The sequence below is a fragment of the Manis pentadactyla genome, chromosome 9, assembly GCF_030020395.1.
Source record: "Manis pentadactyla isolate mManPen7 chromosome 9, mManPen7.hap1, whole genome shotgun sequence".
Taxonomy (NCBI): domain Eukaryota; kingdom Metazoa; phylum Chordata; class Mammalia; order Pholidota; family Manidae; genus Manis; species Manis pentadactyla.
In genome coordinates this window covers 46,846,628-46,862,199 of record NC_080027.1, presented here as the reverse complement: position 1 = coordinate 46,862,199, position 15,572 = coordinate 46,846,628, and the positions used below count along the sequence as shown (strand labels likewise).

The following is a 15,572-nucleotide window of genomic DNA, read 5'->3' as shown; positions in this document are numbered from 1 at the left end:
CATTGTCATCACACAGACAGGCAGAAAAGCCACCCCCAAAGACAGGGCCCTGGCTTTTGGCTACTGGGGAGAGGGAGGCAGGCATGGCAGGTCCCCCTGCGGGTCCTCTCCTGTGTCCTCGTTCTTGGACTTGCCCTTCATTCATCTTTTCCTCCTGAGCCCAGTGGGAGTTGAAGTGTTTTTAAAAACCCGAGCAGTGACCTCAATCTGACAACTGATCCGTGTCCAGAAACATTCCCTCACAGGGGCACTGGGCTGGGGAAGCAGCCTGTCCTAACTCCTCACTCAAGAGAGGAGACCAGCAACCTCTTGTTCCTGTGTGACTCCTCTCTCAGAAGTGCAAGCCAGGCAGAGACCAGGCTGCCCATTGCCAGGGAGGCGCCTGAAAAGCCAGCAAGATAGGAGGAAATGGGCCCACTGACCTCACATACCTCCTCACTGCTGGGACCATCCACAATACTGGTGTAAAAGCCGCTTTATTTACTCCCTAATTTCTATTTGTGCTTCTTGACCCCTCAAACAAGCTACACAGCCTGCAGTGAATCTTCCAGCAGTGGCTCCTATCCCTCTGAGGTAAGGATTTCATCTCTGTTTGGGGGATATTATGAGGTGTCCGTAAGTGAGTGCTTAGGAAATGAGAGTGGGACCTTAGAAAATACAGCTGGTTCAGAAGACCCCTAGGTCTTGGACATCTCAGTAATGTCGGTCTGATTTGTTCATTCATTCATTCATTCAACAAAGAACCCTTGGAGATATTCTATAATTCAGACACTGCTATGCATTGAACCAACATTACGAATAAGACACAATGCCTATATTTAAGGGTTAGTATCAGAATCTTTGGATATAATATTCACAGCAGCTATTCACTCTGAGAGAGGCAAGGCAAGCTTCTAGACGGTAGTAATAGCTAATGTTCTAAAGTATTGGGAAACCTTAACCAAGAAAAAGGATCAAGGGTATAAGAGATGGGAAGAGAGGAAAGAAATGGAGCGTTCGTGGCAGAGGGAGATGCAGGTGCAAACTCCTAGAGGCAAGAGAAGACAGTTCCCTGAAGAATTTCAAAATGATCAGTATGGAGGGAAGTGGGGTCTGAATAGGGATGAAAAAGGGAGGGGAGGCTAGGGGCCATAGTAAGAAGTGAGGCAGGAGAGATCAGCCTGGCCAGATCGTGAACTGTGTTGGATAGATAACAGGCCAGGAAGATTGGAGCTGGTCTTGAGGACAATCATTAAAGTATGTTCAGTAAGCACACGGAATCAGAGTTCGTACATTGGGGTTTCTGTAACACCGCAGTGTGGAAAATGGATTGCAGGGGATAAGACTGAATACAGGGAGATCAATTAGGAGACTGCTGTAGTAATCCAGGTGGGGGTAATCTCCAAGGATATTGACAGGATTGTGGAAAGAGATAAAACCTAATTTGGGAGACAGCAGGAGCTCAAATTAATAGGAAGGCATAACCTCAAGGCCACTTCACTCACTAGGCTTCACATTCCTAACATCCTTGGTCACCATCTAAATTTTAAGTAGTTATCATTTCAGCTACTCTTTTCATATTGCTGTGCATTTACTGACCCTTACCCAACCTCTTACTGCACACCTGACCTCACTCTCTTACCCAAGAACATTCCTTTATGTTGTCTGAAATCTAGGTCCTTCTACACAAATTGCCACTTCCTTGATCCATAGCATACGCCTCCCACTTCCTTGCAAAACTGAATCCTGGCTCTTACCAAGGAAACTTGTACTCCTGGTGCCCTCTTTGGGGACCTCTGATCATTGTTCAGCACCCTGCCTCTCTGTAAGTTAAGAGGTATTCTCCTTGTCTCCCATTAGTATTTTCCAAACCATTACATCTCTATTCTCATGTAACATGTTCTCGTCCTTGAGGTTATTTCATCCTTTGGCATTTTTATCTCCCACCCTGGACATTCTTCACACCTTTTGAGGAATTCCACACTTAGATCAGTCTTCTAATTGCCTAGATCTGTCATTGTCTTGGATGACTTTAGATCCATGGAAATGACCCATCTCACTTCCACATGTTTTAAATTCAAATAGCTTATATGCTTAGACAGTTGAAGCCACCCATTCCAGTGGATTCACTACGCATTTTGCCCCCATTTATTCCTGCTCCACCTCTGGATTTGAAGTACATGATCAACTCTTTAATTATAACCTACTGCTCTTCCAATTCACACAGTCCTCAGGTTTCATAACAATTTTTCAGCCTCTAAGAAACTACATGTTCCTTGATCCTTCTATTATTTCTCTTTTGCTCAATCCTGTCTAGACCATTCTTCATCCTTATCCATCCTGAAGTGGTGGGTTTTGAAAATTCTCACTCTAATTATCTCAGTTCCCTTCCACCTGTAATCTCTCACACCATCTATTTCACAAATCTCCAACTCTACGTCAGTGCTACCACCTTCTCTGATTCTGTACCAAAGGTGGAGGAAAAAAATGTGCACATAAGCCAAAAAAATGGCACAATTTCCTGCCCTTCAACTATAACTAATCCCTAAATCCCATCAAGAAATCCTTTTGACTTAACTTTTTTAGCAACATGTTCTATTCTTCTCACCAAGCATTCAAAACATCACTCTCTTCTCGAGCCTGGGTCCTCTCCCTTAGTGGATAAGCACGTTTCCTTCCTGAGAATACTGAATTCCGATGTAATCGCTCTCTAACCCAGCGGCGCTGCTTACTAGCTTACCCTGATCTTCCTCCTTCTTCTATTCATAAATATTCACATCCATCCTCACTTCCCTGCCTTGACTAAGGAGATACAATTCCCATAACTCTGTCCAAGGCCACATTCTCACTCTCGTTAAACACATCCCTCCTGCCTTCTCTTGCATCTTGGTGTATCTTTAACTCTTTCAACTTGAGCCTCCCTCTACTGACTCCTTCTCTTCATTTTATAAATTCTCAAAATTCATCCCCTATCCCGAAAATGATAAAAATATGAAAGCCTACCTTACTTTCCCTTTCACCCTTTCTACTTTCCAATCTTTCTACCTTTTCATTCAAAACTAGAAAAGTGTGATTTTCTACCCACTATTTCAACTTCCCCACCTCCTCTTTACTCCTCAAATCACAGCAGTCTTTCTTCTCCTCGCACATTCTCCTGAAACTTCCATATCAATTTCCCAACAATACCCTTACTTCCAAAATCCATACCTTATGACTCTTCATGAGATGGATTGAACAACACAGCCATTAGGAAGTGGTCTCTGGAACCAGAATACCAGGGATCAAATTCAGGCTGTTATTTAGTCACTGTATGATCCTGGAAAGCCAAATAATATCTCTGTGCCTCAGTTTCCTTATCTGTAAAGTAGCTTTAATAATTACATCCACCTCACAGGAATGATGGGAGGAAGCTCTCAGGATAGATCTGGCACATAATAAATGCCTAGTACATTTTGTCTATCACTATGACACTAACTCTCTGGAGCCTGGCCAGGACTCCATGAATAGTCTCAGACACTTCTCCAATTGTTCCTTTTCTTTTGAAGACTGCTTCAAAGACAAATTTTCAGAAAAAGATATTTTAAACTTTAATATTAAAGTATCTTTGCCAATTCTCTCTCAATGTTGTCATCCGCAAATTACCCTTTGTACATTATTGCACAGATGGAAACTAACACTGAAGGAAATTATCAGAGGAGGAAATGTGCGCTTTTCACGATAGGTGATCAATACATATTTGATGAATTAATTCATGAATGAAAATTATAATGTGGTATGATAAACTGAGCAAATAGTTCCTGCCGGCCTAGGGCTATAACATTCTAAAGCCAGCAAGTCGCCAGTGACCACATGATAACTACCTTACCTAGATTTTGTGTAATTTCAGGTGACTAAAGAAACCACAGAATGGAGCTCTGGAACTCCACCCTGGGAAGTGGCTTCATCTTGGTGGGGATTCTCAAGAACAGTGGGTCTCCTAAGCTGCTCTGGGTCACAATTGCAGTCCTATACATGTTAGCTCTGACCAGCAATGGCCTGCTGCTCCTGGTGATCACAATGGACACCCGCCTCCATGTGCCCATGTACCTCCTACTCAGCCAGCTTTCTCTCATGGACTTGATGTTTGCATCTCTAGTTACTCCCAAAATGCTAGTGGATTATCTGCGTGGGGAGAGCACCATCTCCTTTGGGGGCTGTGCCTTTCAGATGTTGGCCATTCTCACTGTGGGAGGTGCAGAAGACCTGCTACTGACATTCATGGCCTATGACAGATACGTGGCCATTTGTCATCCTCTGAACTACATGGTCCTCATGAGGCCAAGGGTCTGCTGGCTCATGGTGGCCACATCTTGGATGCTGGCTTTCCTGAACTCTGTGATACACACCTCATATACTATGCACTTTCCTTTCTGCATGTCCCGAGAAATCAGGCACCTGCTCTGTGAGATCCCACCTCTGCTGAAGTTGGCCTGTGCAGATACCTCCAGATATGAGCTCATGGTGTATGTGATGGTTGTGCTCTTTCTTATGCCTACCTTTGCTGCTATCCTTGCCTCCTATACGTTTGTCCTAGTTGCTGTGCTCCACATGTCCTCGGGTGAGAGGAGGCAGAAAGCCCTCATCACATGCTCCTCACACCTGACTGTGGTAGGAATGTACTATGGAGCTGCCATGTTCATGTACATCCAGCCCAGTTCCTACCATAGTCCCCAACAGGACAATGTCCTCTCTGTATTTTATATTATCATTACTCCAGTACTGAACCCTCTTATCTATAGTCTGAGAAATAAGGAGGTAATGGGAGCCTTCAAGAGAGCATTGGGGAGGATTACTTCTGTCTGGAGATGGTAGATGCCAACGTCAGGTGGAAGCTCTGTGGCTTCTAGATGGGGCTCCATGTCTGCTCTTGGTCTTGAGCTATCTCCTTCCACATTTTGAAAATTCTGAAAATCTGCCACAGTAAAGGTAAGTCCTCATTTGGCCTTTGAGACCCAATTTTACTCTCTCTCAGCTGTATGTTTCAACAGTGAAGGATGAATTCATTTCTCTGATTACCATCCCAGGGTCTGACTAAATTTTCCCTTCTGTTCTGATAAAGATGGTCTTACTTTTGACTTCACATTTTTCTTCCTTTCAATCACACAGGAAGTTAGCCACAATTTTTTTTTATAATTCCATTTAAAGCAGGAAATGAAAAATGAAGAGGAAAAGGAAGGTATTGAATGAAGATACAAATATTAGGCTTTACTAGTTGCTAGTGACAAAATTTCTCAATTCTTACCTCCTTATCAGTGTAAATTTGTAGTCATAATCCTAGATGCTTTACTGTGGACAGATCTTGCCAGGTCCACTCACTGCTCCAGATTCTAGAAAAATATTCCTATCAGATACCTAGGTTTTGGGTTCTAGATAGCCCATTAAGCTGCAACTGTGCAAGGACAGCCAAATGCTTTCCAAGTCACACTGTTTACAAATAAGTTTCATTGCAAAATATCCATGCTTTAAAGCCAGTGTGTGAAAGCGGTTATCACATCTGGTAGTAAGCATCATAATGCAGGAGCTCCCTGCTGGGAACATGCTCCTCTAAAGCCTCAGCTCCAATTAATACTGCTGAATGTGAGCAGATGGTTGAAACTGACATCCAAAATAGAAATGGTCTTTCCAAAATCTTTCCCATAGGTCTTTCCCATAAGTGCATCAGCACCTCTTACACTCTGCCCATTATTGCATTATTGCAACTGGACTAGTTCAAGCTACTTTTTTTTATCAAGAGACCACTTTACTATAAAATGAGATTTCATTTTCCTAGATGGTAACTATTACCTCTATTAACACGTCTTTTGATGTCACACTTCCAAAGTGCTAAATCCCACTACCCCACCGGTAGTAAGGATGCCTCCACAAACTCTCCCTCCTCCTCCCAAACAACTCCAATCTGGATTCATTGGCTTTGAGCTCTAATCACATGTATTTCATTCATTACTAAGGTCCATCTGTATAAGACTAAGTTATTTGAATAGTGATCCATGGGATATTAGTCATATTCCTTCCACACATTAATCAAAATCCTAAAGAGATGTAACTATTGGCCTTTTCAAGTTATCTAGCCTGATCTTTCTGTAATACCTCCAAGAAAAAAAAGAGACACAGATAAATTTTTAGAAGAGGTTCAAAGTTAGTCAAAATTATACTGATTTTCTTTTAATTTTGGATTTTAATATGGATATGGGTGCAATGATGACAATTAAATTGATTAGCCTCTGTAGTTAAGAAATTGCATAATTTCCTCTGATAATTAGTGAAGTTTAACTAAGCCAGCTATGTAAATATTCATCCTACTTTGTAGGAAAATATGAATTTATCCCCATCCATACAAATTCAATTTAAAACAAAGTAGAATCCAACAGACTTGGCCTAATCAAATCCCAGGTCCCACCTCCCCAATGTTCTTAAGCACAGGAGACAGCAAAATCTTTTAGTAAAGTATAGCAATAATACAGTCATTACATCATAATGAAATCACTTGATTTCATTAAAGCATAAATCACCTGAACTAAGATAGAGGAAATCAATGGAAAAGAAGAGATTTCAGAATTACTTATAAGTTAGAAATGGTAGAACTTGGTGCCTGATTTATTACAGCTTAAGGGAAAGAATTTAATGAAATCATGATTATCATATTCGTTATATACATGAATTATGAGCAGGGAACTTGCAATGTCTAAGTCCTACCCACTACACTGAGGGGGCGACAACGAGCAGCCTCTTCTCCTCTGAGTTCTGCTCCAGTAATGAGGACATGGAGTTGAAGAGCCCTTTCCCGTAGGTTCCCAAATCCATCACATATACTTACTTTTGTCTTCTCATTGGATTTCACAGATGACCATGGGTGACAAGGAGGTATGTTTCTTCCTCTTGGGGGATAAGGAGAGTGGATCACGTGAACTTTGCTTCTCCTTTTATGGGACCACAGATGCATTAGCTATCATCGCTCTTTTATGCAGTCCAAGACTATCAGGAGGGCAGTGATGAGGAGGGTACCCAAATGTCACACTCATTTACACAGTCTTCCAAACTGGATCTATTTGGAAGGAATTACCCTGAAAAAAGACATGAGAGAGAATTCATGTAACTAGTTATTATTACGGTTGGTATATTATAGAAAAATACAGCAGAAGTCATATACATCAAGTGATTAGGAATAAAGCTAAGACTGTAACCCTTAACTTTAAGACTCTAGTCCTAAGGTCACCTCTCAAACGTCCTGCAGTACCACTTCCTGATATGTACTCTGGCTCCAAGTAAGTTTTTATAAGGCAAGGTAGTGTTCTAATGCTGCAGAAAATAAGTACTATAAAGGGTGCTTTTGTCCTGCCAGTAGAACAGTGATTAAAAATTGACCATGTCCAGAGATTTCAAAGATGAGTAAATGTAGATTTACTAAAAAAGCCTTGCTTCTTTCTTTATGCTGTTTTTATTTAACAGAGAAAAGCTTTTCTTTGTGCTGAGAATAATCAAGCTGTCTCCTTCAGAACTTCCATCATATATCCAGAGTCCATAGAATCCTGTTTGTCTCAATGCAGACATGACCCAAACAGTAACAAGGGAAGGAAAATGGCAATGGCACTTTCTCAGTGGTGGGACAGATATTCAGTACTTGGCTCACCCCTCACCTTAGGAATCTCTAGCAAACATAGAGTTCATGCATTCGTTTATGAGGAAAATTTAGAGACATAATACACACAGAGGGTTACAATATTTTCCATATAAAAGGAAATAAACATTGATGAGAAAATACATCACTAATTTCAACCTAGAATCCTCACAAAAATATGAATCTGTCCTGGTATTTAGCATATGTTCAAATACTTGATTTTACAGAAATTATCTCAAATATGTTATTTTTCAGGACAAGCTAAGATTATTGAACACTGGTCACTGCAATCTCTAATGAACTATAATTTCAGACCCATTCAATAGAGAAATACTGAGGGAGATGCAAGTTTCTACTTTTCTGGGGATTTAAGTAAAGGATGCACAGATGTCTGCCTGCATGCACTTTACACTCTTGATCTTGTTTCCCAAAAGAGAGAAAGGATGGTAGGCCTCCTCAGGCCCAGCACTTGCAGAATTTTTTCTTTGTTCAGGCTGGAAATACTAGAGATTTACAGAATTCAGCATGATTACAAAAAAATACAGAAGGTCCCATGGCATCTCATTGTATGTAAATATAATAGAGTGAGCTGTGCCCACAGAGAACCCTAGGGAATATTCTGTGTGCATCACCTCTCAGGGCCTCTTCCCAGGAATCCTCTCAGAATAAGATGCACTTCACTGTTGATGCTTCTTAATAAGTGTTTACCTCATCAAAGAACACAGTCGGAGTTGGAATAGAATCACCGAAAAGTCCAGGTCATACCCAACTGTTAGGAGGGCTGAGAATCACTGGGATCCAATACCCAACTCAGGATCTGCAGCTTGGATCACTGGATGGCCCTCCGAGGTACCCAGTGTGAGGTCCCCATCTCTAGAACAAACTCATCCTAGGTCTCCAGGTAAGAAAGAGGAAGATGCTAAGAGACCAAGTCTCTCTAGACCCAGAAATCTTAAGTCTACCTGGGAGAATGGTCATGTCCGTATTTTTTATACCTCCAGACTATATGGAAAAGATTTTTCTTATTTCTATTCTCTGGCATCCTCAGCCTTGGAAATCTTGCTAATCGGTTCTCCTTTAGGGAATCAGCTTGTGTTGTGAGAAAACAAAAAAACAAAAGAACCATTATCTCTCAAAGTATCTAACTCTTTTTAGCTCCCAGAAACTTCCTGTACTCTGACCTTTCATCTCTGTTAGCATAGATGTTCTTTTTCTTTTTTACTTTTTCTACACTTTCTTCAGCTGATACTCACTGGATTCATAGGGCACTAACTAGGATGCAAAGCAGAGCTTCTTGCAAATTTGCCATCCATTGTGCAGGAGGTGGGAAGGAGCCAGATCTCAGTGAGTGGTAATGTTGGGTGTGTGGGCAACCGCTGCCCCAGTACCCTGGTACTCAAGTTGCTACCACATTACATATGGCATTTCAGGGGCTAAAAATGAGAAAGGGAAGAGGATTGCATACTGAGGGTGTGTTCCACTGGAAGAACAATAACTACCACTGATACCCTCTCACCTAACCAGTAGCCCAGGTGCTCATAGCCCATTTCTCCTCTGATTGGTCACGTGATCTCCCATTCCAAGGAAATCATAACACTAGACCAGTATCAGCTGTGCTCTCCGAAGCCCACAGAGTGCTTTAGAAGAATGGTTAGTACTTAGTTAGGAGTGTTTGGATGTATGTGTGGGACAGTGACTGTGTGTTGTGGAGGAGCCTGTTCAGTCCTGAGTGTGTAAAGTTATTCATGCACTCAGTCAGTGAACATTTCCTGAAAATTTACTACATGCTGCATGATGCAAACATATAGATGAGATGGGATTACTACCCTGAATAAACACAGACCTGTGTCAGGGAGACAGGCTTAGAAACAATCACATATTACTCAGTAAATACCTTTAAAATCACATTATTACATAAACAGGTCAAAACATGAATTGTACAAGTGAAATATGCATAGTTCATTGCATGTAAATTAATAATGAAGTAAGGAAAACAGGTACTTATTAAAATTAATGGAAAATTGGGGTAGCAATGGATTATTCTATTTATTCTTTTGAGAACTTTTTACTTAGAGCAATATTTTTTTTAAACATTCTGAGAATGACTATCCCCAAGGAATACAATTTATATTAAAACCCACAGTTAGAACATACACACACTTAAATAAAATTGAAACAAATGTTTTCTGAAAATCATTTGATTATGAAAGATGGTATTTTCTTTTCTATTCCAGTTTTAATAAATACTGGTGGCAACCCATTAAATCCATACATTACCCACTATTGCACTGTAAGTCGCAGTTTCAAAAGAACCTATTTATCAATAAATTATTTGGCCATTGATTCTGCAGACTCTTTTACTGATCCTCTTGCGTATTCTCTTGACACTGTATTTAAAGGGAAAATAGGTCTCATTTACTCCTGCCAGTCCTTCCCTGTCCTTCAAAACCCATGGGTCTTTCTGTATGCTTTGAGTAGACCCAGTTTGAGATTCAATCTAGATGGAAATTCATGAGTAGAATCCTCACTGTCAACCTGCGGTCTTGAAATCAATTCCTACTTGGTAGGCCACAAGCCAGTGACACAGCCACAGCTGATCAGACCACATTGTTTCTACACTGCTAGTTAGATATAGTATCTTACATGTGAAAACCATTTTATGTTTGCAGTCTTTGACTGACCCTTAACCCAAAATGGCCCTCCCAGGTAGGCTAGACTTCTTCTCTTACAAGTCCTTTATACTAAAGGGCAGGCTTAAGACAGTTATTCAATCATTTCTAGGGATATCAGACTCCTACCCTGATTCCCAACCATTTACACATGGCCCTGCTACCTTCCCTAAATCTTTCTAATCTCCTTCCCTCTTAGCTTGGATCCAGCTATGCTATTCCTTGCTTCTTCCTGATGTACAAGAAAGTGTAGAATTTGAAAAGTGTTGCCTTGCTTGCTTCAAAGTACTGGACCAGTGCCTGATTTCCTACTAATACACATCTCCAACTGAATTAATATTTTGATACAAACTGCAGCATGAATAAGCTCAAACACTGTTACACGAGATAAGACATTGCAACACTAGAGACAGCTATTGTGGCTACATTTAGTCTCCATGAAGGGCCCCTCTAATTCCATAGTATATGATGCTGCCTAGGTCTAATGGCGTCTCTACTGTCCTGGTTGATGATGAGTCCCGTCATGCCTTACTCTTTAACACTGCTTTCAAGCCTTGGTTTTCTGATCCAGTGAAGAATTTAGGAAAGGACCAGGACTGTGGATTATAACACCATGGTCTCTTAAAACTCTCTTCCTACTTGGAAGGATCATAAAGGATCCCTTGGACACACAAAAGAAAAGTTCACTATTGGCCTGCTCCTTGAAGAAATGAAAAAGAAACTCTGCTGACTGACAAGTAAACTAGAAAAAAGAAAAACCTGGGCTTTCTACTAGAGGGATGATTCTTTTTTTTTTTTTTAATCCATATAATATGTTTGCTTCCTTTGCCTTTTGTCCACATACATAACATGTACTTTTCTCTAGGACAGTTTTTGACATAAACCACACAAGTGCTAGGCAATTGCTCTACAACTGATAATCGACTGGCAGCAAGGATACCAAGAAGGCATATTTCTGGTTTTGTCATACCTCAAATTAGATAGTTTCAGTAGAATATATAGATGGAAATTTTAGAAAATCAAGTCTATTACATGTTTGCAAGAATTTTTTTAATCAAATACATTTGTTCCTTCAATGGAGATGCTCAATGTAAGCATTTGGTGCTCCATCGTAGTCAGCTTTTGGTCACTCTGTTTATAGCAATGTGTAGACAGGAGTAAACATCGATGGGCAGAGAAAACCAGACCTATCTGACTGACTTCATCTTGCCGAGCCTTTTGTCAAATCACACACCCAGATCTTGCTCTCTGTGGTATTTCTCATCATCTACCTGCTGACTGTGTTTGGGAATCTCCTCATTGTAATGCTCACTCACACTCTCAACTTCATGCACCATACATTTTCCTTAAAAATATATCATTTACTGATCTCTGTTTATCCACAGTGATCATCCCCCAGATGCTATTCCATTTGCTGATAACAAGAAAGACCATTTCCTTTACCAGATGCTCGATCCAGATGGCTTTATTCCTGACCATCAGCTGTCTGTAGAGTTCACTTCTAGCAGTGATATCCTGTGACCGCTGTGGCTGTCTGCAAGCCTCTGCACTGCTCCACCCTCATGACCCAGAGGGTTTGTGTCCAGTTGGTCCTAGGGTCCTGGACCTGTGGCACATTTGTGTCTCTGGTAGACACCTCATTTACTTGATGTCTCCCATACCAGGGCCAGAATGTAAGCAATTATTATTTCTGTGACCCTCCTGCTCTCCTGACGCTGGCTGCAGCAGACACATGAAGCACAGAGATGGCCATCTTTGCAATGGCTGTGGTAATCCTCCTTGGTCCTGTCTGCCTCATTCTTTTCTCCTACTGGAATATTATCTCTACTGTGGTGTGGCTGAAGTGAGGGAGGTGAGGCTCAAGGTCTTTTCTACCTGTGGTCCCTATCTCATTGTTTTCTTAACATACGGATCAACTATATTTTCCTACATGCCTCCACATTCCAAGAAAATAAATAAAGGGGACAAGGTGATTTCTGTGTTCTACTCAGTCATAACATCCATGATGAATGCATTCATTTACAGCCTGAGAAACAAGGATGTGAAGGGGGCATTTAGAAGGTGGAGCTCTCAGAGGGAGACTCTTTATATTGATACACAATCATGGAAATTAGGACCACCCAAACTGTTTCAATACCATTAACAGCTTCCTCTCCCATCCTAGTCGGAGACATCAATAACCATATGGGAGCACTTTATCTTTTATCCCCTTGTACCTTTTGTAATATTTTCAGGTTTATTTACTGCTGTCCTGCTCAAGCTTAATCTGTGTTTGCAGTTTGCTTGCCTTGTAACAACTCTTTGGCTAATACATTAGAAGCTACTTTTAAAAATTGAAGAGTCTTAGTTTACACTGTCATATGGTTTTACCAATTCACTTTCACCCAGGGACACTGCCTTTTGATGCTACACTCCACACTATTTCCCAGAGTTATCTCATGCCAACATCATCTAGTCATCCACAGATCCTAGAATCCTACCTAATGTTAATATGCCAGGCTCTACAATTTTCTATAAATTGAAAATTATTTTCACCCTGAAATTTGGATATTGGAACTCTTTCTTTTCTCTGTAAAGTCCCAAAATACTGCTATTCTCAATTCAACCACAAAGGAGGGAGCTCTTGTCCTAGACAATAAGGTGTGGAATGACATATTCCAGCACACGTCTTTGATACATCACACACACACCTGCTTCATATTCCAGACTTATATGTATATCCTTCACTTGCCCCACCCAATCCACCATGGAGCTGTTTGCAAGCATTTTTGTCATATAAAGAAGAGTGCTGCTCCATTAGGGAAAGCAGTTTGGAGGGTTCTCAGAAACTGAAAATAGAACTGCCATACAACCCAGCATTTCCCCTTTTCAGAATCTATCCAAAGAAAACAAAATCATTAGTCAGAAAAAGTACATATACTTCTATGTTTACCACGGCATTATTTATAATAGCCAATATATGGAAACAATCCAAATGTCCATCAGTAGATGAATAGACGTTAACAAGCAATACATAAATACGGAATATTACTCAGCCTTAAAAAAGAGTGAAATCTAGCCTTTTGTGACAATATGAATGTAACTAAAAGGTATTATACTAAGTGAAGTAAGTCAGAGAAAGACAATTATCATATCATTTCACTTATATATAGAATCTAAAAAACAAAACAAAGTAACAGAAACAAAACACAAATGACTCAGAGGCTCAGAGAACAGACTGATGGTTGCCATAGGAGAGGGCACTGGGGGATGGGTGAAATAGGTGAAGGGGGAGAAATTAGTGAGACTGTTTGATATCTTGATCTTGGCGATGGTTACATGCATGTATACACATGTCAAAATTTATCAAGCTGTATGCTAAGATGTGTGCATTTTATTGCATGTACCTCAATATAAATAATACTAAAAATTTTTAATTTTTGTAATTTAAAAAAAGTAAAGAAGAGCGCCACTAACCATGGCCAACCCCTCCTCTCAGGAAGTGGGAAGAGTATGGGAGCACTTTATGTTTGGCTGGGAGCAACTCCAATTAGGAGTTCTGCTTTCACTTCATGAGCTTTTCTAAGGCATCTACAAACTGTTTAATTATAGATGAAGGATGGTATGAACCAGAGAAAATGAGAAGATGCTGATGAAAGTCAAGCTTTCCATATGGACTTTCTACTGCTCCAGCTTCAGCGTCCATGGCCTGTCCTCAGCATAAAATAGTGTTCATTCTGTGTAGTGATGTCCTTGCTGAACTGAGTGCATTGTGTGCAAAATGATTCTGTGTGGAAGAATAAATGTGCTCAGCAATAGACCTGCTATGCACATGTGATGTGTATTGTTTTCAGACTGTGTAGACAAGCATGATCCTATATAAGGAAACAAAAAACTGGTCTTGTACTACAGATTATTTGAGAAGATATGTTATAAACAACAGCATCTATTTTTAGACATGCTGCTGCCTCATGGTCATTCAAAAGTTCACCTTATCACTTCCTCTCTGCTTGCCATTAAGTAAAGGGGAAGTCATATGACATAATTGGAATGATCATTGAAAAAATGGCCATGGATCACTTCAGTTATATAAAAACTATATAGCTGACCTCATTAGGATACTGGTGGGGTGAACAGGGTAAGAAAATACAGATACTCAGATATATTTAAATGAAAACACCAACCTCTGACTGGATGCTAGACTATCAGTGACTGTTCAACAGTGAATAGATTAATAACAGCATATGAGAAACAAGATACTGAAATCCCAACATTCTGGGAACTACCCTTGTCCTCTAGAGTGTGTATTTTTTTCAGTTTTTAATGGAAATAAATTTTCTTTTCTTTATGCCACAGGTTGTATGACTATTACTTTTGTATTTAAATCAACCCATACAACATTGATTTCAATAGCAAGCTTATTCAATGAATATCTAATTTATTTATCAACTATTTATGGAGAACTCTTCCAAGTGCTCAAAATTCCTTTGACTTACATTTTATAAGAGAGTGATACAAATAAATAAAATACATAATATATCTGGTGGTAGCATGTGTGATGAGAAAATAAAAGAAGGACAAGTTGGTTGTGATTCTAAGTGATGATCAGGAAAGGCCTTCCTGAAAAGGTGACATTTCAGTTATAGGATGTCTCCGATAAATTAATGTCTGGGGACAAAATAGACTTCAAAACAAAGAAAGTAACAAGAGATAAAGAAGGACACTACATAATGATAAAGGGCTCAGTCAAACAAGAGGATATAACCATTCTAAATATATATGCACCCAACACAGGAGCACCAGCATATGTGAAACAAATACTAACAGAACTAAAGGGGGATATAGACTGCAATGCATTCATTCTAGGAGACTTCAACACACCACTCACCCCAAAGGATAGATCCACTGGGCAGAAAATAAGTAAGGACACGGAAGCACTGAACAACACAGTAGAGCAGATGGACCTAATAGACATCTATAGAACTCTACATCCAAAAGCAGCGGGATATACATTCTTCTCAAGTGCACATGGAACATTCTCCAGAATAGACCACATACTAGGCCACAAAAAGAGCCTCAGAAAATTCCAAAAGATTGAAATCCTACCAACCAACTTTTCAGACCACAAAGGCATAAAACTAGAAATAAACTGTACAAAGAAAGCAAAGAGGCTCACAAACACATGGAGGCTTAACAACACGCTCCTAAATAATCAATGGATCAATGGCCAAATCAAAATGGAGATCCAGCAATATATGGAAACAAATGACAACAACAACACTAAGCCCCAA

At 40.2% G+C, this 15,572-nt stretch overlaps 1 protein-coding gene and 1 pseudogene across 1 annotated transcript; both read left to right on the top strand.

Annotated features, from left to right (window-relative positions):
* Positions 1-3,885: 3,885 nt before the first annotated feature.
* Positions 3,886-4,830, top strand: LOC118914892 (olfactory receptor 2AG1-like). Its single transcript, XM_036890197.2, has one exon. It carries the CDS (start codon positions 3,886-3,888, stop codon positions 4,828-4,830), a length of 945 nt encoding a protein of 314 aa, XP_036746092.2.
* Positions 4,831-11,469: 6,639 nt separating this feature from the next.
* Positions 11,470-12,445, top strand: LOC118914898 (olfactory receptor 2D3-like; annotated as a pseudogene).
* Positions 12,446-15,572: the final 3,127 nt, after the last annotated feature.

What these genes read in the sequence shown, in the direction of transcription:
- LOC118914892 (XM_036890197.2), top strand. Translation starts at nt 3,886, where the DNA reads ATGGAGCTCTGGAACTCCACCCTGGGAAGTGGCTTCATCTTGGTGGGG.